The sequence below is a fragment of the Cynoglossus semilaevis genome, chromosome 1 (assembly GCF_000523025.1).
Source record: "Cynoglossus semilaevis isolate Cse_v1.0 chromosome 1, Cse_v1.0, whole genome shotgun sequence".
NCBI lineage: Eukaryota > Metazoa > Chordata > Actinopteri > Pleuronectiformes > Cynoglossidae > Cynoglossus > Cynoglossus semilaevis.
Window position 1 is genome coordinate 16683387 of NC_024307.1, and position 21035 is coordinate 16704421.

At 41.9% G+C, this 21035-nt stretch overlaps 3 protein-coding genes across 6 annotated transcripts in view; 1 reads left to right on the forward strand and 2 right to left on the reverse strand.

The window, feature by feature from the left end:
* mipol1 (mirror-image polydactyly 1) overlaps nt 1-11013 on the reverse strand; it is a 16841-nt gene extending 5828 nt beyond the window's left edge. The window contains exons 1-9 of one of the 3 annotated variants that reach the window (XM_008315008.3): nt 10857-11013; nt 8230-8321; nt 4429-4480; nt 4135-4169; nt 3992-4028; nt 3753-3908; nt 2843-2945; nt 2484-2574; nt 2185-2311 (exon numbers count right to left, since the gene is read on the reverse strand). In XM_008315008.3, the coding sequence (XP_008313230.1) occupies nt 2185-2311; nt 2484-2574; nt 2843-2945; nt 3753-3908; nt 3992-4028; nt 4135-4169; nt 4429-4480; nt 8230-8239 (611 nt within the window). In that variant the 5' untranslated portion in view covers nt 8240-8321; nt 10857-11013. Of the gene's footprint in view, nt 1-2184; nt 2312-2483; nt 2575-2842; nt 2946-3752; nt 3909-3991; nt 4029-4134; nt 4170-4428; nt 4481-8229; nt 8322-8975; nt 9147-10684; nt 10730-10856 lie in introns of those variants that run through there. The other 2 variants (XM_008315017.3, XM_008314998.3) reach the window with 2 other exon arrangements.
* Nucleotides 11014-12462: 1449 nt separating this feature from the next.
* On the reverse strand, nt 12463-18794 carry traf3 (TNF receptor-associated factor 3). 2 transcript variants are annotated; one of them, XM_008315030.3, is made up of 14 exons: nt 18580-18793; nt 17335-17500; nt 17053-17206; nt 16914-16965; nt 16736-16840; nt 16451-16615; nt 15595-15675; nt 15436-15510; nt 15249-15341; nt 15019-15159; nt 14743-14920; nt 13688-14031; nt 13253-13444; nt 12463-13167 (listed from the first exon to the last, which is right to left on the reverse strand). In XM_008315030.3, the coding sequence occupies exons 2-14, from the start codon at nt 17495-17497 to the stop codon at nt 13132-13134; spliced, it is 1779 nt and encodes a 592-aa protein (XP_008313252.1). In that variant the 5' UTR covers nt 17498-17500; nt 18580-18793; the 3' UTR covers nt 12463-13131. The 2 variants fall into 2 exon arrangements, with proteins under 2 accessions (XP_008313252.1, XP_008313259.1); XM_008315037.3 differs by lacking the exon at nt 15595-15675 and having other exon boundaries at nt 18580-18794.
* A 473-nt stretch (nt 18795-19267) lies between these two features.
* Nucleotides 19268-20735, forward strand: ankrd9 (ankyrin repeat domain 9). The gene has a single exon (XM_008315048.2). It carries the CDS (start codon nt 19674-19676, stop codon nt 20502-20504), a length of 831 nt encoding a protein of 276 aa, XP_008313270.1. The 5' UTR covers nt 19268-19673; the 3' UTR covers nt 20505-20735.
* Nucleotides 20736-21035: the final 300 nt, after the last annotated feature.

Here is a 21035-nt window from a genome sequence, read left to right on the forward strand (position 1 = left end):
AATGGAGGAAAAGTACAGAAAATTGTAAGATTAAGATTGTAAGACAAAGACTTAGCTGAATGTTATTGGGTGGCCTGCACCAGGCCCTGACATAATCCTACAGACAAGTTGTGATTCCTTCATTGCATCAACAAAACCAGAAGACCACTCAAATCTGGGGGAACCTAAAAACTTTTTGTTTAGCAAAAAGTCAGGAACTTACTACATGATCAATGGGCTTATAAAATTGAATTTTTGAAAGTAAAGCGGGCATTAAAGCAGTATGTGGTGATGATCTGAAAACCAATATTGGTTACTAACAAATAAATTATTAATAATAACCATCAATAATTACCCAGACTCTTCCTCTCCTCCTTTTGCTAACATGCATACTTCCAGTGTAGAGGATAACTGTATAAAGGGTGAGGAAGGTGAGCCAAGGCCCTGGTCAGATCACATCTGGACCAATCAGAAAATAAGCTTGGCAGCTGTGGAGTCGTGCTCCCTGACGTCTGGCTGAACCAGCATCCACGATGGTGGTGTGGAGCTGGTGACTCCTCCTCATCTTGGGAGGCTCTTTTTCATTTGGCCGCTGCTGTTTTTCTGTAATAAAGTGTAATAAGGCGGCTGCAGCGTTGCTCTGCAGGGAACAGTGGGTAATGAAAGAGCGTCCGCCTCCAATAAAGCTCCTCTAACACCGAGCTCACAGAGTGTCAGCTCTGCTCTGCTCTCACCGTTGGAAAAGTTAAAAAATATATTCTTTATTACAGGATCAGACTTCAGCCCAGACAGAGGGAGTGCATTGACACCAGTCTCCAGCTGAAGTGGGTCTTTGTGAAGGTGGACGTCAAGCGTCTGATTTCTGAAGATAAGGCCTGGGCCTCCAACATATCCTGCTTCGAAAATTAAACAGCACTTAGTTGCCTAAAAATGTTTACTAAGAGACTGTTATTATCTGATGAGGAAGCACCTGATGTTCACCTCTTGTCTGACAGGGAGAGATTATTAAAAGATCACAATGTGACCCCACTTCTATGAAGAGGTCACAAAGGTCACATGTCTATGGAGAGATCTTCCAAAGAAGGATCACAAGCATCTACAGAAAGACTTGGACCTTTTATGGAGAGATGACAAACCTCTAAAGATAGATCTCCAATTTTTACAGACAATGACATGGAAACTTTCTACAGGGAGGTCAGGAGGAGATCACGAGGTCACAACCTTCTACGGAGCAGTCTGTACTTTCTTGTGGTAGCCGCAGCCTTCTACACCGAGGAGACAAATGCTTCTTAAGAGATTATAAACCTCCACAGAGGAATCACAGCCTTTCTTGGAGATTCTTCAGGGATCGCAATCTAACACAGAGATCATACAATCCTACAGAGAGATCACAGCCTTCTTCAAAGACCACACATCTGTCCGGACACCATATACTTCGACTTTCTACATTTGTGATGAGGTCACCAGCCCTCAGATAAATATTGTAAAAAAAAAAAGATATAAAAGTGAGACACCAATGTGTATTAATTATTGTAGAAACAGATTAGATAGATTGTTGTAGGAAGTGATCAGACGAATTGATGAATTATTTGACAGATTAGAAAAACAAACAGCAGTAGCTTTGTCTTATTCACACACAAAAACACACACACTTACGCACTGAGCCTGCTGCCTCTGTTAAAAAAACACACACACACGCAAACACACACAAACACACACAGTATAAATATGCTCCTCCATATTCAGTCCCTCATAAAAGGATTGTGGCTTCAAATATCAATTACCCTCTCATCCTGGGGAGGAGGAGGGAAGGAGCAAGAGAATTATCTCTAATGAGATTTTCTGGTCTATTTGACAGAAGGAGAATCTCGTTATACGGATCTTAACGAGAGGAGGAGGAGAATAATGAAGAGGAGAAAGGAGTCTAGGAAAAGAGGAGGATGAAAACAGTATTTCTGTCAGAATCTTTCTGAAGGAATGCTGTGCTTTTCTTATCAGTGCATACAGTGTACTTCTGTACATGCTGTAACTACCTGTCATTTCTATTTTCTTCAAATCATTCGTCTGAATTTACATAATCCTCACTTTCAAACTTTCACTTTTCACAGATGAAATATAGGGAGTGTATGCATCGTATTATTTTATATATATATATATATATATAAATATATGTGTGTGTACAGTATATGTGTGTGTCAGACATACTCTTCTGCCTGCTGAAATCGACGTATACGAAGTAGAGCCATGTCCCTTTCCTCATTGGCCAGTTGGAGTCGTGACATCAGAGCCTGGTCTCTGTCTTTCTGTGCGACTAGGACCTCATCCCACAATTCTATGAATCAATAGGTAATAATCATCAGAAACAACAACAGTCAACGTCAGCAAAACTCATGACCTGGCAGTTCTCGTCACTTCTTCAGTGTCACGACTGAGTATTGTACTCCCCTCCACCAATACCACCTTCTTTGACCAACCTTTTCCTCCCCCCAGAGTCACCTCCTTACCTGTATGTCCTTCACTTGTTTTTTGGCCTAGGTCCTCCTCCACTTTCCTCCTCTGTAGCTCTTCCTCCTTTTGCAGCAACTGCTCCTGCAGCTAAAAGAAAAAAAAACCCAAAAGATTATTGGTCTCTGAACAGATGCTTCATCAATAACATCAGATGAGATGAGTGCATGAAGTTTTCAGAAAATGTAATAAAAACACCAACAATGTATTAACTCCGGCTAAAACCACTTTTATCTTCAAGATAACAAGATAACATCTAAAGGATGATGCCTAGTGATCTGGACCAGTGCAGGGGTGTTTTTAAAGTGCATTAGCACAGCCCTGTTTTTTACACTGGTGAAGTGTGGAGTTGTCTTACCCTGTGGTTGGCGTCCCTCAAGGCATCTAACTGCTTCAGAAGAAATGAGATGTTTTTGCCCCAATCCAAGGTGTGATGTCCTGTATGGACGTCTTGGGGAGAGCTGAGGAAACAAAAAAACAATACAGGAGATTTTAGGAGTCTATTTCACAAGAGACAGTTTGAATTGAGTTATATATGCCTAAGTCACGGAAGAGTTCTTTTTAAGTCTCAGTCCAAACTGCAGGATTTTGAGTCAAAGTTCGAGTCACTGCAGAATTTCTCAGTGCCATTTCAAGTTTCTAATGCTGAGATCAAGGAGTTTGTGCCCAAGTCAAAGGTTAGTGACCAGTCGGGGAGTAATCACCTACAACATGACAAACATAACACTTCGACACATCAACTCCGACTGCATCATGCCAACGTGTCTGCTGAAATTTGATGAGCAGCAGGTGAGCTATGGTCAGCTGTAATTGGTATCATGTAAGAATGTCGTTAGTGTGTCACATGTGCGACAGCAACTGCAGCTTTAATAAGCAGCAGCAGAAACTGTTTCATTTTACCTGAAAGGTCACAGGTAATAAAGCAGGTAAATACGACGACGACGCCTTCGCTGTTTTAACCCAGCATCTATTTCTGTCTCCGTGTGTGTGTCACACACACTGACACTGGCATGCACGCACATGCACGCATGCACACATACACACACACACACACACTTCAAGATCTTTAATGAAAAGCAATAAAGCCAAGAAGCTTTTGGGAAGATTGAGCATCAATAATAAGGTTTAATAATAATCTATAACTAATCACAGTTTCTACTTGTAATTGAAGTAATTGAAGTTCAGTAGCACTTAAAAACACCATTGACCTCTGGCTTTTCATCACTGACCTTTGACCATTAATCACAGAGCACTGACTCTCATCTCACCTGTGATCAGCACCCAGTAGAGGCCCTCGTTTCACTGGGGCATTTACTTCATCAATGTCTCTCCTTGGAGAGGGGCAGAGAGAAGGGGAGAGAGAAGGGGATGGCCCCCTGCTGGTGGGGACACTACACTGCATTACTACTGATGTTCCACCAGACCTGAGGAGGAAACAGGAACTGTTGATATGAGAGATGATGAACAGTGAGTCGTGGCAACTAAAGAGAGAGGAGACAAACTGTACCTCCTGGCAGGTGAGACAGAGCGTGATCTGGGAGGCTCTGTGAGGAAAGGATAGAAGGGTGAGAAAGATGACCATGACCAGGTAATTAATACTACAAAATACCAAAATAATTAACTGAGTGGTAGGTGATGGACCGGACTTACCTTCCTTGAGATCCACACTCAGGCGGATCCCTGTTCTGCACAGTCAACAGTGAGAGCAAATGAGAGAAGTTAGATGAGACAGGAAGTTAGGACAACAGTAAGTGTTGGAATTTAGAGTAACCATCCATACGTAATGTAAGAAGTGAGTTCAATAAATTCCTTTATGTGTAAACAGGTTATTGGAAAGCTGTAATCACAGTAGAAGGTAGACACAGTAGAAGAATGAAGGTAAGAGACAGGAGGAGCTGAGATGTATGAACGTGGCAGACAGATGGAAGTAGAACCTGTTCTCACCTGACAGGTGAAGGCAGACGTTGTCGCAGCTCCTCATTCACTTTAGGATTAGCTGTAAAACAACACATACGTCTAAACCATTGCAATCTGACCAGATACTGGTTTCACTTCAGGTCTGAATCTATGATTTGGTCTCAGTGCCTGGAGTTATTCAGAGTTATTCAGAACCTTCTACAACTTAATCCTTTCCAGTAAGTCGTTCACCTTCTACAACTTAATCCTTTCCAGTAGCGATGCACTGATCGACTGGCCACTGATAGGACACAGCAGCAAGCTGGTCAGCACACGTTTAACTGGTTTGGCAGACGATCATTTTGAGCATGTTCTCTGTGTCTGAGAGTAGGAGTGGAAACTCACACTCACATAATGTGTTATGTAATGTGTTAGCCTGGTGTTTTGCAGTCATCAAATAAAGCCCCATGCCTGCTATTTATAATCTATATGTAACAGTAGGGTTAACCGTGAGGGAACCACTGCAATGTCAAACTTAATGTGATATATTAAAGAAAACCGTCATCCAACCCAACATGCCATGTCAAACCGAGTTGCCAGTCACCATTTTGTATGTGCTGTCGATTGGAAGAACTCAAATTGGCACAAATTGGTATTGGTAGGTCTCACTTACAAAAAAGAAATCTGCCAAGAATCTGCAATTGTTACACCTCTACTTTCTTATAATAACATTTTATAACCTATGGGAGGTTTTCTTATTGAACGATCGACTGATTGATCACTAAGCTAAGCATTTCCCATATATAGTGTGTCACATAGCGAACACCTTTTTAAATGTACTTTAAGTGTACCAAAAAAGTACACAATCAATCAATTCCAATAAACAAGAAGACTGTAATTCAACAGTTCTGGTACAACAGCTTAACCAAGTCTCAAACCAAAGCACCACTAGATTTCTTTCTTAAATTTTCTTTTATCCTTTCCTGGTTTTTCACATTGAAACTTTTCTCATTTCCTGTCAGCCTGTGCCCATACCCCACTCTGATCTTTTTGTGGACTCAGGGCTAATTGATCGCTGCCGCCGCCGCAGCAGTGATTACTATTCATGTACAATTACAGAAGTGATAAATCCTCCTAAATGACCGTTCATGATCACACTCGCTTTGAAGTCTCATCAAAAGATGAAATTCTGCAGAAAAAAGGGGAAAGTCAACAGGCCAATCACAGGCTGGATATACAACAACCAATCAGATGAAGTCTAATCCAAGCCCCCCCACTTCCCTCTCGCCACATCCTTCTTCTTTTTGTAATAAAAACTAAAGTCCATTAATTTTTTAAGCTGTTTTTATACATTTCTGCAGAAAGTTTGGGCTGTGTGTGTGTGTGTGTGTGTGTTCCAGCTGACTACATGAATATTAATGACAGTGTTACGATGATTAAAGAGGCTTCGGCTCAAATCCAGCACAATCCGTGTGTGATCTGCACAAAGACGCCACGCCGCCACAACGCTGCGGCAACACCACTGCCATCACGCACATGAATTCATATTCTGACATTAACTTAGAGAGGACCCACACACACACACACACAACTACACACATACACATGAAACTGTAAGTTAAGGACAATAATTAACTATTAACTGGTTGATGATGTGTTTTTCAAGTAACCTGTGGAAATCAGGTTTCCAATGAGACGGGTGAGTCAGGTCAGGTGAATCTGCATGATATTTGTGTGTAATATCTGTTGATGACTGAGATTTACTTTAGTAGTTAAGGCCTTGATCGGGTGAACTAAAATGTATTTGTCAAGTCGGAATAATAGATAGCAGAGGAGCCATGTGTGTGAAATCTGTAGCTTAGTGATTTTAGTGCTAACACTTGGTAAATGAGCAGGTCTGGCAGGTACATCAACCAGTAATGATGAAATAATGGGGTGGCAGGTAGATACATAGTTAAGGTAGTTAAGAGTGGGCTAATACAAAGAGGGCTAAACTAAAAAGTGGGTAAGTAAGGTATCCCATGCTAGTTAAGTGACACAAGTAGGTAAGAGAGGTAATAAAGTAATAGTATTTGCTGGGTTAATGAGTTATCTGGAGTTTAAAGCGAGAGTTTGTGTCATGTTCAGCTCTCATTTGACTGGTCTAATCACCATGGTAACCTAAACTGCAGACGTAACCTTACAACATCGCCATGTGCTGTTTTCATGTGTATACACATAGAAGTGTATATGATGGAGGGCCAACTACAGAATGGTCACTTTTAACTCTGTGAGGGATTTAATTTTGGACAAAAATAAGTCTCGACTCTGATCAACAGATTGCAAAACTCCTGGTTTTTTACTGTGTGACAAACTGGTCACTGAACAGAACAGTAAACTCACTGTCAAACTAAGTTCTGTAAAATACCTGATCTCTTAATTGGTACGTAACATGATGGAGCAATGAGGACACAGCTCTGGTTTACAAACTAGTCATACTTTGGTTAACAGATCATTTCAGATTATTAAAAAAACTGGCAGGCTGTGATTTAATGTTGATATTTAGTCCCAACCTAAGGATTATCTTAATATTATAATACACACACACACACACACACACATTCCTACACAGCCATGAACAGCAGCTACTTAAGTCTGTTCAAACAGTCTGCAGCCCACCCTCATCTAACAATAGGTGTGTGTGAGTGCACATGTGAGTGTGTGCACATGTGAGTGTGTGTCTGTGTGGACCACCCAGTCTGCAGATTAAACAGTTTAACAAACCACCTCTCTTTCTCTCTTTCTCCCTTTCTCTCTTCAGTCACTTTCAGCCTGGCTCGGCCTTTGTATTATTCAGCCTTATTATTGATCTACTCTACTACCAGTGTGTGAGAGAGAGAGAGAGAAAAAGAGAGAGAGAGTGTGTGTGTGTGAGATTTGTATGTACACTGGGTGATGACTGTGTTTTATTTCATAAGTCATGTAAAGCTTAAACTTTTGGTTTAATTTCTGTTTTTGAAGTCTGTTTAAAAAACCAGTTTAGTTACCGAGAACTCTTCAATCTGGCCAAGAGTCAAAACAACAGGTGAAGGATTATCTGCCAAAATTAACTAATTGACATCATAATCAGTGACATCATCCAGAAATCAATACAACGGTAACAAACGTTATTATTTGTTCTTCTGTATCAGTGAGATCATCATCAACAAATCAGATCTTCATAATCAATGTGATTAGCAATCTGATCTGATCTGATTGATCATTAAAATAACATTGTATTCATAATCAATGTGATTAGCAATAATTACAATTTTGAAATTATCTGATTGATCATTAAAATAACATTGTAGTTACCTTTAGATTATCATTGGCAATCTTTCAGCCAATCACAGTCCATGTCAGATTTCAATCAAATTACTGTATTGATCATGTGTGCTTCAGTTTTTTTCAAAATGAATGAGCACATCTCCCTCTGCTGGCGAAAACTCAACAGCACAACTGTAAACACTGTGGTCCCCAAGTTTGCCATTTAACTATTACAATCATAACAATCGTTCTAATAACAACAATATCACAAGAATAGTAATGGTACTTAGTTAAAACACAGGTAATATAAGCAGAATTTCCACTGGTAGTTTTAAAATAAGTAGTTGTAGCAGTTGAAGTGTAGTGGAGTTAGTAATTGCAGTAGTAGTCGTATAATTGACATTGTCATAGTGTTTGTAACAGCTGTACTTGAGTGAATATATTTATCACAGAGTCACTGAGCTCACTTCATGTGAGATGCAGTAGGGGTGGTAATACTAGTAGGGATAGTCATTGCTGTAACAAAAGTAGTACTAAACACTATCGTAGTATTAGTATCTTTACCTGAGTACATGTCCACCAGAGAGTCCTTGAGGTCCTTGCTCGGCAGCCATGTTGACAGTGAAATGTCTTGTGGAATCTCTGACCTGGTTTCCCTGCAAACCAAGATTCACATCAGTTCATCAGCAGACCAGGATTCACAGCAGACCATAATCAAATTGAACCAGCCCTAGAGTCATCTGACCCAGACCTGGAGCAAAACATTCTGAATCAACACCACACCTGATCAACTTTTAACCAGCAGCTAGCCCGAGTCACACTACAGGTTTACTCAAAAACAGGAGTCATTAGAGTAATTATTCTGAACATAGACCTCTTAACAAATGGTTAATTTGGTAACAAAATAGATAAACCTGAAGATTAATAAAATATAACAAAATAGATAAACCTGAAGATTAATCTGATTCAGTTATACATTATTCTGACCTATACATTCTGCCTAACCTAAAGTTAAGCTTACATGCTATTCAGCTGCAGTTCTCTGAACCTCCTCTTGGTACGCTGAAGAGCCAAATGAACATCTGCGGCTCTGCCGCTGCTAGAGCTGCCGGACGCCATCTGACAGAATGTACTTCTCATTGTCACTATGACAACCAGTGAACTTCCCAGTCACATGACTAAAGGCTCACTGGGATTGGCTAAGAGCTGGTTCATTTTTGATGAGGTGATGGTGTCAGGTGATTTCTATGAGATTGGTGTCATGTGCGGGGATAATAACGTTGAACATTACGACAGGTATGACCACACACCTGTGACAGGAGGCGGAGCCTCTCTGTGACATCACAGTGAGTAGCTCTGATTGAAGACAACGACACTGGAGTTAGTTCATTGGTTGTGTTTATTGATTGTTGAACATTTACAGTTATCCACTCTCAGCCTCCTGTAGCAGTTTCTCCATCAAGGCAGTGTCAACGCGATGCTTCATAACAAAGCGTCCATTCAGGTGGAAAACCGGTATGTCCCACTTGTACCTGTCAAACCACAACTTGTTCTCTGGACGACTGATGTCCACTTGCTGAAGGTCGAACTGTGAAAAACAGAAATGAAAAGTGAGGGACAACAAAATGACATCATAATGAATGAGATCTGTATCTGTTTATAAATAGCTACACTAGAGGATGTAGATGGAAACAAAGTACATTTCTGCATGTCACAATATAATCTTGACAATAAAATAAAAGTGTCCAAGTTAATAATAACTTGAACACAAATATTATTTAAAAAAAATAATAACAGTAACAATAACAGTTGGACAGAAGATTGGTAGCATTTTGAAACAGTGTTAGATACATTGATAGAGAATAGAATTCTTAGAGCCCAGAGATGTTAAATGTGATGCTGGACATGCAGGAAGTGTGGTTGGACATACTAGATATGTTACTGTAGGTGTTAATAATATTAATATAATATTATATTTAACATGTTAAAGCTTCTGCTCTAAGTATGGGATATTAGACTTAGCAATGTGAAGCTGAAGATATTGTCACATGTTTGGAGGTGTTTTTTAATGTGTTTTTTCATGTCACATTTGAGATGTTGGACATAATGATGGACATGTTTGTGATGCAATGTTTCAGGATTTAAACTCACTCTGTGTTTAAATGGTTCCAGTGTCTCTTTGGCTTTGTCACACAGAGGACAGGGGTCCTATAGATGATACCCAATGATCAGTCTGATTGCTTATTGGTTACATGTGGGCTTCTATAATGTCATGCTGCATCAGAGCAGTTGATTACCTTAGTAAACAGAGTGAGAGTTGGTAAAGGTTTGGTAGAAAACAGTCGGAGAAGCTGAACAGACGCACTTTCACACTTCAGGAAAAACATCTCATCTGAGAACAAAACATACAAACACATTACTAACCTCATATGGCAGCTATCCAATCGCAGAGAACGGACGAGGCCTCCATCGACAGTACCGGAATAGCATATGTTTGCACAGTGTACAACGCGAGCTTCGGTTCCACTTGGTTTTAAATGATGTAACACAAAATGATTTAAACTCTCCGACCATGCTATTGATCTCAAAGGAAATGATGTTATGTGCTAGGATAAGTTAACTTTTTGCAGTTTACTTCACAATTTTTGTCATTACCACCTGTGACCATACCAATGACACGACTGACGTTGACAACAATGACAATGAAAATCACATGACAAAATCTATCACATCAATTATTTTTCAAAGTTTAACTAAAATAAATGTAGTTTCTTAAAAAGACATTGTAAATGCTTATTGACTTTATGGGCCTGTTAAATTCTTGGCTTGTCACCTAAACGGTTAGCTTTTATGGTAAACTGTAAGACGCTCAAACTGTTAGCCTAGCAGCTTACAGTTGTCTTTAACTGCACTGCTAATCTGTTACACTTTCTTTTAGACCTGTACTCCTGTTAAAGTGATAGCCTTTGTGTATTAAACTGTTTGGTTAACAGTTAGCCTGTCTAATAGACTTACCTACCTGTATAGGTAAGCCGGTTTTCAACGTGGTTAATCATCCAAACAAACTCGTCAATTTGTTTCACTGTTAGCCTAGAAGTTAGAAGTTAAGTTTAGCCTACTAAGAAACCCCCCTCCTTATTTGTCAACACACACTCTTCCTACAGTAAACCGAGAGTGGCCGTTTGACTCACCGACTCAGTGAGGGCGGATACCGGTTCTGGATCCGCCGGTTAAAAGGAATGTTTAAGGGCACCGCAAAAACATTCCTGTTTTTATTCTACTGGCCATTCATCTTCTACGCACTTGTTTATTCCTCTACGGCTTTTTCCCTCTCCGTCTTCAGCACCTAGCGAAAGAATAGAACTTTACCGCCACCCACTGGTCCGGAGTGGTATTTTAATTGCGTTAGAAAGAAAGTGAAAGAGAAAACTAAGAGACAAAGAAACAGAAATGTCTTAAAAATAAGAATAAAAATAAGACATGTGATATTGTCATATGACCACGACCGCGACTAGGGGAAGTCACAGCATTTATCAATGGAGCACTTTAATTTATAAGATAGAATCACCTTTGACTTGTCTCTTTGTCAGGTCATTCTTTTGGGACCCACTGTGGCCCGTGAGTCAAAAGGTTTGCCCACACCTGCTGTAGCCCAATGTACTACAACATACCGTTCAATGTGAGCAGCTGCGCCCACTTAAATGTCTGCCATTTGTAGACGAATATGAGAGGTATTTAGAATGTGATGGCCTGTGAAGGACTCACTTGTTGTAGCTGACATAGCCTAACAAAAATCAACTAGAATAACCAACACTAGGGGCTTACAACAGACCACGTTGCTGAACATGAGAACTTGCTCATAAATACAAAAAATAATGGCTGCATTGTACGTTCTCCTTTCTCTTTTGCAGAGGTCACCATAACAAATAATCTGCATAAAGCTTTGGCATTGCTTTTATGCCAGATGGCCTTCTAGGCTTCAGTCCTCTAGGGCTGAGAAATAATGGACAACTTGGGATTGGGATAGGCGACTTGGCCAGGGATTTAAATGAAGCTTTCTGGATCGAAGTCCAATTCCCTATCCACTGAGCTACAGCCGCCTCCTCCCTCTCTGACCTAACAACTTACATTCATCCAGGCTTGGAAAAAAGGCCTTTTCTGTAGCTGGGTATAGTATAGTTTTTTCTTCTGCGGTTTTCCTTTTGGATACGGAATCTATACCTCCTTTTCCGAAAAAGAGAGGAAATGGGAAAAAACATTTTTTCTGTCTTCAGAAGAAATATGTGGATAAAACACTTTACTCTAAAACAATAACATATGTAGGGATTTTTTTTTTCCATTCGACTTCGGTCAGAGGAGCTGGAGCCAAGCCAAACAGTCATTGGGCAAAGTGGTCCCACCCTGGACAGTTCCCCAGTCTATCACAGGGCTGAATTTAAAATATATATATCAGGGAGAAGCCGTTATTCAAATGCACATTTTAAAAACAGAAGTAATTCAACTGATTAAGTGAATTTCCATTTTTCATGTTTTTGGACCCTGGTAGAATATCCAAGTACCTGGGGAAAAGAGCAACGATGGAAACTCAATACAAAAAAAAAAAAAACAGGGACTGAACCAGCAAACCAGTGATCTTCTTGCTATGAAGCAATCACACTAACCATTTAGGCCACCATATGGTGTTGTAGTGGTTTTTCTTATATACTTCTGAATATCACACTATAGCGCTCCTAAATTTTGACACTTGAACATAAGCATTGCATTGCTAAAAGCCATGGTTAAAAAACCTGCACAATGTATCATTTGTGTTTTCACTTTATTTTCACACATTAACAAACATTTGAAAACTGTGCAAATGAACCAATGATGAAACTTGCAGAGGCCACAGAGGAGCAGCTGAGCAACGGAGCAACGCTACTGGACTCACATCCACTTTTGAACTCTCCCTGAGTTCGTGATTTCTTGTGGTCTGTAACCTACGGTAAATCCTCCTGTCTTCTGGTCTGATCATTACCAGCCTTTCCTGAACTCTCTTGTCTGTCCACGACTCTTCTGAATTCTCCTGGTCTCTCCTGGACTGTCATAGCCTTTCCTGACTGGACCAGGTCTCTGGTCTACGAGCTCCTCTGTGGCTGTGGTGGATTTCCCAGGAAATAAACAGGAAATAAATTTGATGCATGGCATCAGTAATGAGCAGCAACACTGAGCGGCCATGTTGGCTCCACTTGATGTCACCATGATGGCGTCATGGCAACAGTAGTTTTTTTTAATCTTTCAGCCATCACTGAAGGCCCCTGCCCACTGGACTGAGTGAAGTTTCTGTCTTCTGACCGGCTGCTTTCCAACTACATCACTCTCAGGTGAACCATCGCCAATTCTTCCCATGAACCTCTGCTCTTGGCATGAGAATTTGAGCTGATCTCAGAGCAGTAACTTCAGAGGTCAGAGGTCACTTAGGTCACAGCCTCATGGGTCAGGGAGATCAGAGGTGTCCACGGTAACCTGCACATTACATGACAGAAATTAGGCCAACTGGCGCACACACACAAACAGGCATAAAACAGGTGAACAGCATACACACACGCACTTTGATAAAGATGGTGTCGTCTTTGATGTAGCTGCCTGTCTCCAGGACACTCTGGGACACAAACAGTGGACACCCAGAGGCGATGTTCATTTCTGCAGCTGGACGCCTGAAACTGCTGCTGTTTGGATCCGGTTTAAAGGCATCACCCAGGTGTTTCCTGGACGGACCCTGGTCCATCAGCATCAGGGTCACCTGATCAAGACACAGACAGGTGTCACTGTTATTGTGTACAGATTCCTGCAAAAGTCACATCTGCTTTTAAATGTTCTAGAGAATATGTTCACAGTTGTGGTTAGCTGCTGGAAAGAAAAATATGAATTTTTACAACAAAGTGTCATGACAGAAAGAAGGTACTGTTGCAGTTGGTCAGTCTGCATATAGGGGAGTAGGACTTTTTAAATAAATGAAACAAAACAGAGGCTTAGTGAACACTACCTTCTGTTTAAAAGGCCATGGCAGCAGGGCGTCGTATTCGCCCCTCATAACCACGAAGAACAGCGACAGGTGTGTCCCTTTGCCCATGCCGTCTCCATTCAGGTAAACCCGCGCACACATCTTGTATCCAAAGTATCCTGTGTAAAATGGCTGTGAGTAAAGCGACAGTGTCTTTCCCGCTACTGCTTCCTGTTTCCGCCTTTTATAGTCGCGGATTTTCCAGATCAGAGTCCCATTGTAGCTCGCCGTCTCCAGCACCTGGAAACGCAAGTCCATGTCAGCCAATCGGATCTCGTGGACACTCAGCATGTCATCATGACGATTCAGCTGGGTTTCCAGGGGGGCTGTGAAGAGGAAGGAATTTAAGAGTCAGACAGATCAAAGCAACTAGCTGAAGTCTTCTGTTATAGTCACCAAAGATGTATAGTATTGGAACTACAGCAAGTTGTCTTTAAAATAGAGCAATCAATATCTAGACTAAAGGAATCAATTTTTAGACATACAATAAACAAGGATTTACACTTAACCAACTAGTTTTGAAAAGACAGTGACTTATCTTAAGACTGAAGCAAGTAGTCTTTGGACTAGAAACAGGTTCCTAGACCTCATTGACTAGTCTTTAAATTTAGTGTCTTGATTTCAGCCACTATTTCACCATTATTTACTTATTCCTTTGAAGGGTCGCGAGGCCAATACCACGTTGGTTACAACTGGGACAGTTTGCTAGTCCATCACAGGACCACATATACTGTAACTATTCATGCTCACATTCTATGGTCTACAAGAGCCAACCCGTTGTGTGAACATGTAATTAGACTAAAAAGACTACAGTAACTGATCTAGACTAGCCTATTTACAACTAATCCTGGGTCTTTTCCCAGGCCTCGGCAGCTATACATTTAACTCCAGTTTGTTGTCCAAAATCTCCAGTTCCCAAAGCACTGTAACAAATTCCTTGGACAACAGCAACTTGTCTTCAGACCCCATCAACTTGTTCCCCGATCACTGAAGCCAGGCTTTAGACCTCTTAAGCCCGACCATGACAATGTTCTGACCTAGAGTATGCGATGAAGACCCTGTTCCACTACGGCCTGCTTGTTCAAGAGCATTCAGTCGCGTGCGTACATTCTCCAGCGTTGATCGCAGGTTTTCCACTTCGTCTCTGAGCAAACGTAGAGAGCGCAGTTCCAGCTCTACCTCTAGGAGCTTCTCAGAGTGAGAGCTCATCAGCTTCTGTAGAACAAGACAGATATTCAGTCACAGATAGACTCAATCCGAATAAAGAACAGTGGTTCACAGCAAATGAATGTGTTAAAAATAAGATACGAGACCTGCATGGCTGCTAGTTTCTGCTCCAGTTGCCGGTTCTTGTCCTTCAGCTCGTCGTTCTGGTTTTCCAGGTCAGACAGTCGGCTGCTGAGAGCAGGAAGCACCTTATAGCGCTCCATCAAGTCCGCTTTAACATCATCCACCTGGAAACACAGATAACAGTGTCCTAAAGTTTTAGTTCCTACCATACATTAGGGGCAGCCATTGCCAAACTCATGGCTGCTGTAGTTACCTTCTTCTCTAAGGAGCAGTTCCAGTTTCCCATCATTTTCAAGTGCTCAGCTGCCAAGGTGGACTCATGCTGCCGCATTTCCTGGTTTAATCCCTGTTTAGATTGTTAGTGAACGTCAACATGTCAGTTAAAAAAAGAGGGTGAAGGTAAATCCAACAAACTGTAGCAACAGGATTAGAGCAGGTACCTTGAAGTTGCAACCGTAACGGTGGAACTGGCAACTGACTTGAGCTTTGGGGCAATCCTGCTGGTGAGTGGACAACTGAAACACAACATGAAAGAAAGACAGAATGACTTAACTGGATGAAATCAAGGCAGGTCAGTGATGAGTGGAATGGGTCAGTACCTCACTGCGAGGCAGCGCGGAGAAGGAGCAGTGGTTAGGACAAGACACTGGAAATGCTGGGCACACTGTCTCTTTATGTTTCTGTCGACAAGATGAAGGAAGCTTTTAAAAGTTTTGACAACCTGCTGTTACTCATTAAGTCAAAACTTATGAAACGCTAAGAGCCTGAGACGGCGATGTAGCTTCACTAAAACTGTGAACGCGAGAGAAAACAAAGATCAAGGATCAATATGGTCCATTTTGTATTGCATTTTAACAAACGGTAGGATGCAGGTATGTTTATTCTGTCACTGTGGGTTTAGTTAAAAAGCCTAGAATCAAGACTGACCTGCAAACTGTGACTATTGTCTACTTGTAGACTTTATACCTACTCTTTCAGTGAAACTAGTCTCTTGACCTGTAAAACATGGCGTCAAACTACAGCACTTCAACGTGAGCTCCTTGTCATTGTGACACAGCACACAACCAAATGTGACCTCTGTTTTTAACCCATCACCAAAGTGAACAGTGGGCAGCTTTAAGAACCAGGGGAGCAGTGAGTGTGCCATGCTCACAGCACCTCAGTGGTAACTTGGCAGCTGGTGGACTCGAACCTGAAGCCTTCTGGACCCAAGTCCGCTTCCTTAACCACTAAGGTCACCACTGCTGACATGTTGAACTATCTTTGCCTAAGGAACTAGAACTAGTCTGATTAAGGTTATTGCCATACCTGGGATCTGATTCTCTACAACAGTAAACTTTTTTTTTTTTGGCAGTGAAGTAGTCGTTGTATCTGTGTAACTAGTACCTGTACTACTATTCCCCAGAAAAAGGTTAAAGATGAGCAGTTATTTCAGCAATTTCTCTTAGAAGTTACCTGCAGGTCGGTCAGGGGCATCTTAGTGAGACAAAACTCACAAGTGGTCTCTCTGTGTTTACATTTCCAGGTCAAGTGATCAGGAATCTCCTTCCTCATCATTCGCTCTTTGCATTTTCCCAGAGGACACGGAAGCTCAAAAAACGGACACACATTCAGGTGGTCCTATAGTAAGACAGAGGGAGGCAAAGAGGGACACAAAGGGACAGAAGGACAGACAGGTCATCCTCTCAGATCTGTTCTGGTTTTCCTAATGTCCGTGCTCTCACAGTGTACTGTACTTACTGGAATCTGCTGCAGACTCATTTGTTCAGAACAACCATTATTTTCACTGCGACAGTAAACCTTCAGAGCCATGATTTCTCTGTGACAGCAAACATCTCTGAATATCTGAAACACGAGAGATCGCTCAGTCACTCGTCCATAAAAATTGGCATGAATCATTATTTCTCTCTCTGCTCACCTTGTCTTTGAAAAGTGGTTCCATGTCGGCAGGACATACTGGGTTTGGCTGACTGAGGACAACAGATAGAAACCCTTCTGTCAGAGGGAAACTGCAACATCAAATTGAGCCATTCATTTTTACACAGACGCCAGTCTACCTGAGGATGCTGTTGATACAACTCTGACAGAAACGATGTCCACACTCTGTCTGTCGTGGTTGACACAGAACCAAACGACAAGCCTCGCAGCAATATTTGGCTTCTGGAGTTTCTACAAAGTGATCTCTGAATCCTCCATGAAGAGGCAGGAAACCTGCAACACATTCAAGCACAAACACACACACAGGGAGAATGAAAATCACAACAAAAGACTCACACAGTAACCAACTCTCAGTCCCTCTACTGGACAGTTACAAAACCAAACGTTCTCTTAGTCACTACCTTGTGGAGCACCCGGGTCACTCACAGGCCAGGGGTTGGCAGGGCGGAGGTGAGATGTGGGGACTATTGGAGGAGCCAGAGAGAGAGGCGCAGCCAGGGAGGACGCCGCCTGCTGGAGGGGAATCTGCACCTCCCTCCCATCAGCACTCCTCCCTGCTGACATGACCTAAGAAAAACAAGCCAACTAGAGTTACAAGAGTGCAGCAGATGGTGGCGCAATAAAGATAATATGATTTAGACATAGTGGCACAGTAAAAAACACCTGATTTATTGCACAAAAGCTAAAACAGGTAACACTTAATACATCCACAGCTATTAGAGCACAATCTACTTATAACCAACACAGGTAACGCTATAGACATGTATCACTACTCTAAAGCAAAAATCACTCCACACAGAAGTTGTTGACTCTCAGCTGGCACTCAATCAGTGCAGACAAAGCAACGCTAGCACACACAACCTAACACCTCACCGTGAGCATCACACGTCTGACACCATTTTCCACTAAACTAGCGAATGCTAACAATAAGCACAAAGCTGATGCTAATAGTTTACCTTACATAACACAATGCTAACACTGCACACAGCTAATAACACAAACAGATCTAACAATATAAAAACCTAACACAATATATGTAGAGACACTACACATAGATAACAATGCACACAAATCTAACACAATCATTTATCTACAGCCCCAGCTATGACTTCACACACAATAGACCTCATACACAGTTAACACTACACACATCCATCACACATAAAGCTAGCCATACAATGTACATAAAACCAGCACAAACAGGTAACACTTCACACAGCTTTCAGTACACCCACTAACACTATACACATAGCTAACACACTCAGCTAGCACTACAGCCAGCTTTATGTTACAATATATATAAATATATACCTATATTTATATATATATAAAGAAAGAAAATTAAGACAAACACAATTAACACTGAAACAATTGGGACTACATATACAGCTAGCAATACACATACATCTAACAGCACACATAGTACACACAAAGCTAATACATATCCAATAACACAGGGCTAACACACAGCACTCACACTATACAGCAACACACAATTCAAACACGATTATTTAAAACACAAACAGACGATAAGTAGTAAGATGAAGTTTGGTGTCACTTATATTAATGTCTTCAGGTTTCTCTTAGTCTATCACTGTTTCACCTCCTCACCCTTTTACTCTCCCATCCCCTCATCAGTCTCTCACCCTCAGCAGCGGACTCTCTCTCTCCGGGATTCAAACCCTCAACCCGCCGGTGCTGCGGCGTATACGGATCCTCCAGACTTCATATAAACTCTTCATTATCCAGGTCCAGGTTCGTGGTTCTAGCTCCGTATTTCTGTGAGTGTGAGACTGGTCTGATCACTGGAAACCCCCTTACTGCTTCCGCCCAGGAAATCCCCCAGCTGCCCGGGACGGAGCCAGGCCAGCGGGGGGCGCTGTTTGTTACGGAGGGGAAAACCAGACCATTCAGGCTGCAGGAACAGAATTATGTCAACAGAAGGCGCTGTTTTTAGAGTGTGCAGGTCGAGAAACAGACGATTTGCAGAATGCAGGAATAGCCTCAAGCCACTAAGAGGCGTTGTTTTACGCCACTGGCGGGAGTATTATAGAATAATATTCAATTACGTTTAATTTTCCACCATCTTAAACTGATCTCTCCACGCATAAATTTGAATATTTTAAACAAGGAATGAAACGTTTGCAATGTTAATAAAATCCAACCCTGTCCTACCATATATGTACAAAGTATACTTTGTAAAAATCTCTAAAATATTTTGAAAATCTGGAAAATGTGTTTCAACTGGGGTTTATTCCCACTAAAACATTAGTTTTATTTTAACTCTAGTAGTTGAGTTTCATTTTAAGCAACACTTAATGAAACAGCCAGATTTGAGTTGAGATATGGTAAAATAAGACGTGTGTTACAACAGAAACAGAGAAGAGTTCATGTGGACATAAAAACCAAAGTGCTATGGAGGTTTGAGGCTCAGTACAGTTTAAAGTTACACACAGTCTGTGACTTACTCGCACAGACACACACACTGTTTTGGTGTGACTGTGTCACATGACCCCAAAGATGACGTCACTGTCCCTGTCCTCTATGTTCGGAATGTCCCTGATATTTAAACCACCCCCCTACAGACACTTTGCCCCTGCACTCAAACCAAACATCCACACATGGAGCTAAAGCAGGGGGGCGGTGCCTGAGCGTGGCTTTTGTAGGGAGTGGTCAGTGGTCAAAACTATAAAAGACCTGAGCAGCTGTAGTTGGAGGTTTGACTGTGACTCATCTCACAATGCCGTGGCTACTCTCATCTAAAGATGACCTTCTGTCCTCTTCACCATCGGAACGTCAGTGTGAAAGGACTGCCTTCTCCTTCTACTGCTCGGTGAGGGAGGGCCTTCCGGTATGGCTGCTGGAGGACATGCGAAGTATGGAGGTGTTCTGTTGGGAGGATGGTCGCCCAAGAGCATTTCTGCCATCGGAGGCGCTACTGTACGCAATCGTGCATGACCACAGAGAGTACGCCCATTACCTGCTCAACAGCTATTCTGTCAACACACTGAGGATGCCACAGTGCAGCTTCTGTCGCAGCCACCGCAGTGGTACACCACACCTGAGTGTGGCCGTGCGCTACGACCGCATCTCCATCCTTAGCATGATGCTGGAGACGCTGAAAGACTTTGCTACGTCAAGTGAACAGCAGGAGTTTCTGGACGGCTGTGGTAGCTGCTCTCATGGCACAGATGCTGGAAAGACAGCTGTGCAGGTGGCTGTAGAGCTGTCTCGCTCTGACTGTCTGTTGCTGCTGCTGGTTCATGGGGCACAGCCTGATGGACTTGACCTTGCACTGCAGATGTTGGTGTCGTGCGAGGTGTCACAACAACGTCATGCACAACGCTGCCTTGATCTGCTGCTTCTGTTTCTGCCTAAACCACAGCCACCACATTTTATGCAGGAAGAGCCAAGTCGCTGGCAAGGTCTGCTGGGAAACAAAGTGTTCAGTTGGCTGTGTGGCCTGGCTCCACCTCCACTCCTGCTACAGGCTCTCAGGTGTCTGGCCCAGTCTGGCCCAGATCAGATCAGCACACTACCCAGCTTCCTGCAGCCGCACAGCTGGCAGTGAACACATTACTGTGGAATCATTACTCAGGACTACAGAAATTGGAGAATAATAATAATAATTATGTAAATATTGATCAAACAATACTGCTCTTACTGTGAAGTCACCATCAATTCATACTGTGTATAGATTGACGGTGGTAATGTGAGGGTTCTCCAAACAGCTCCTTAATGTCTAGACTATCTAGAAACCAGGAGATTTGTTTTAATTTCGACAAAGCTGGTGCAAAAATGTAGTTTGGTTTTAATTTTGACAAAGCTGGTGCAAAAATGTAGTTTGCCTCTGGAACTAAAGCAACAATCACATGGTCACTCATGTCAGCTGCTGCTGCTCTACAGAACCACAGATCAGAATTACACTAATCCACATTTGCAAAACAAGCTGCCTGTATTGGGATGAGTGGTTGTACTGACCTTACACTGGTTCCTCTTGTAAATATTCTAAAGGTTCATGTAGATCATTGTTATTTATGAATTCATACATATAAATTGATTAAAAAAATAAACATTTGTATTGTGTATGTATGTGCAAAAG

Coding starts and splice junctions, on each gene's coding strand:
- traf3 (XM_008315030.3), bottom strand. CDS start 17,497: ATGTCAGCAGGGAGGAGTGCTGATGGGAGGGAGGTGCAGATTCCCCTC. Junction 16,841..16,913: donor AACCACTTTTCAAAGACAAG/GTGAGCAGAGAG, acceptor CTCGTGTTTCAG/ATATTCAGAGATGTTTGCTG. Junction 13,445..13,687: donor CATGGCCTTTTAAACAGAAG/GTAGTGTTCACT, acceptor TGTCTTGATCAG/GTGACCCTGATGCTGATGGA.
- ankrd9 (XM_008315048.2), top strand. CDS start 19,674: ATGCCGTGGCTACTCTCATCTAAAGATGACCTTCTGTCCTCTTCACCA.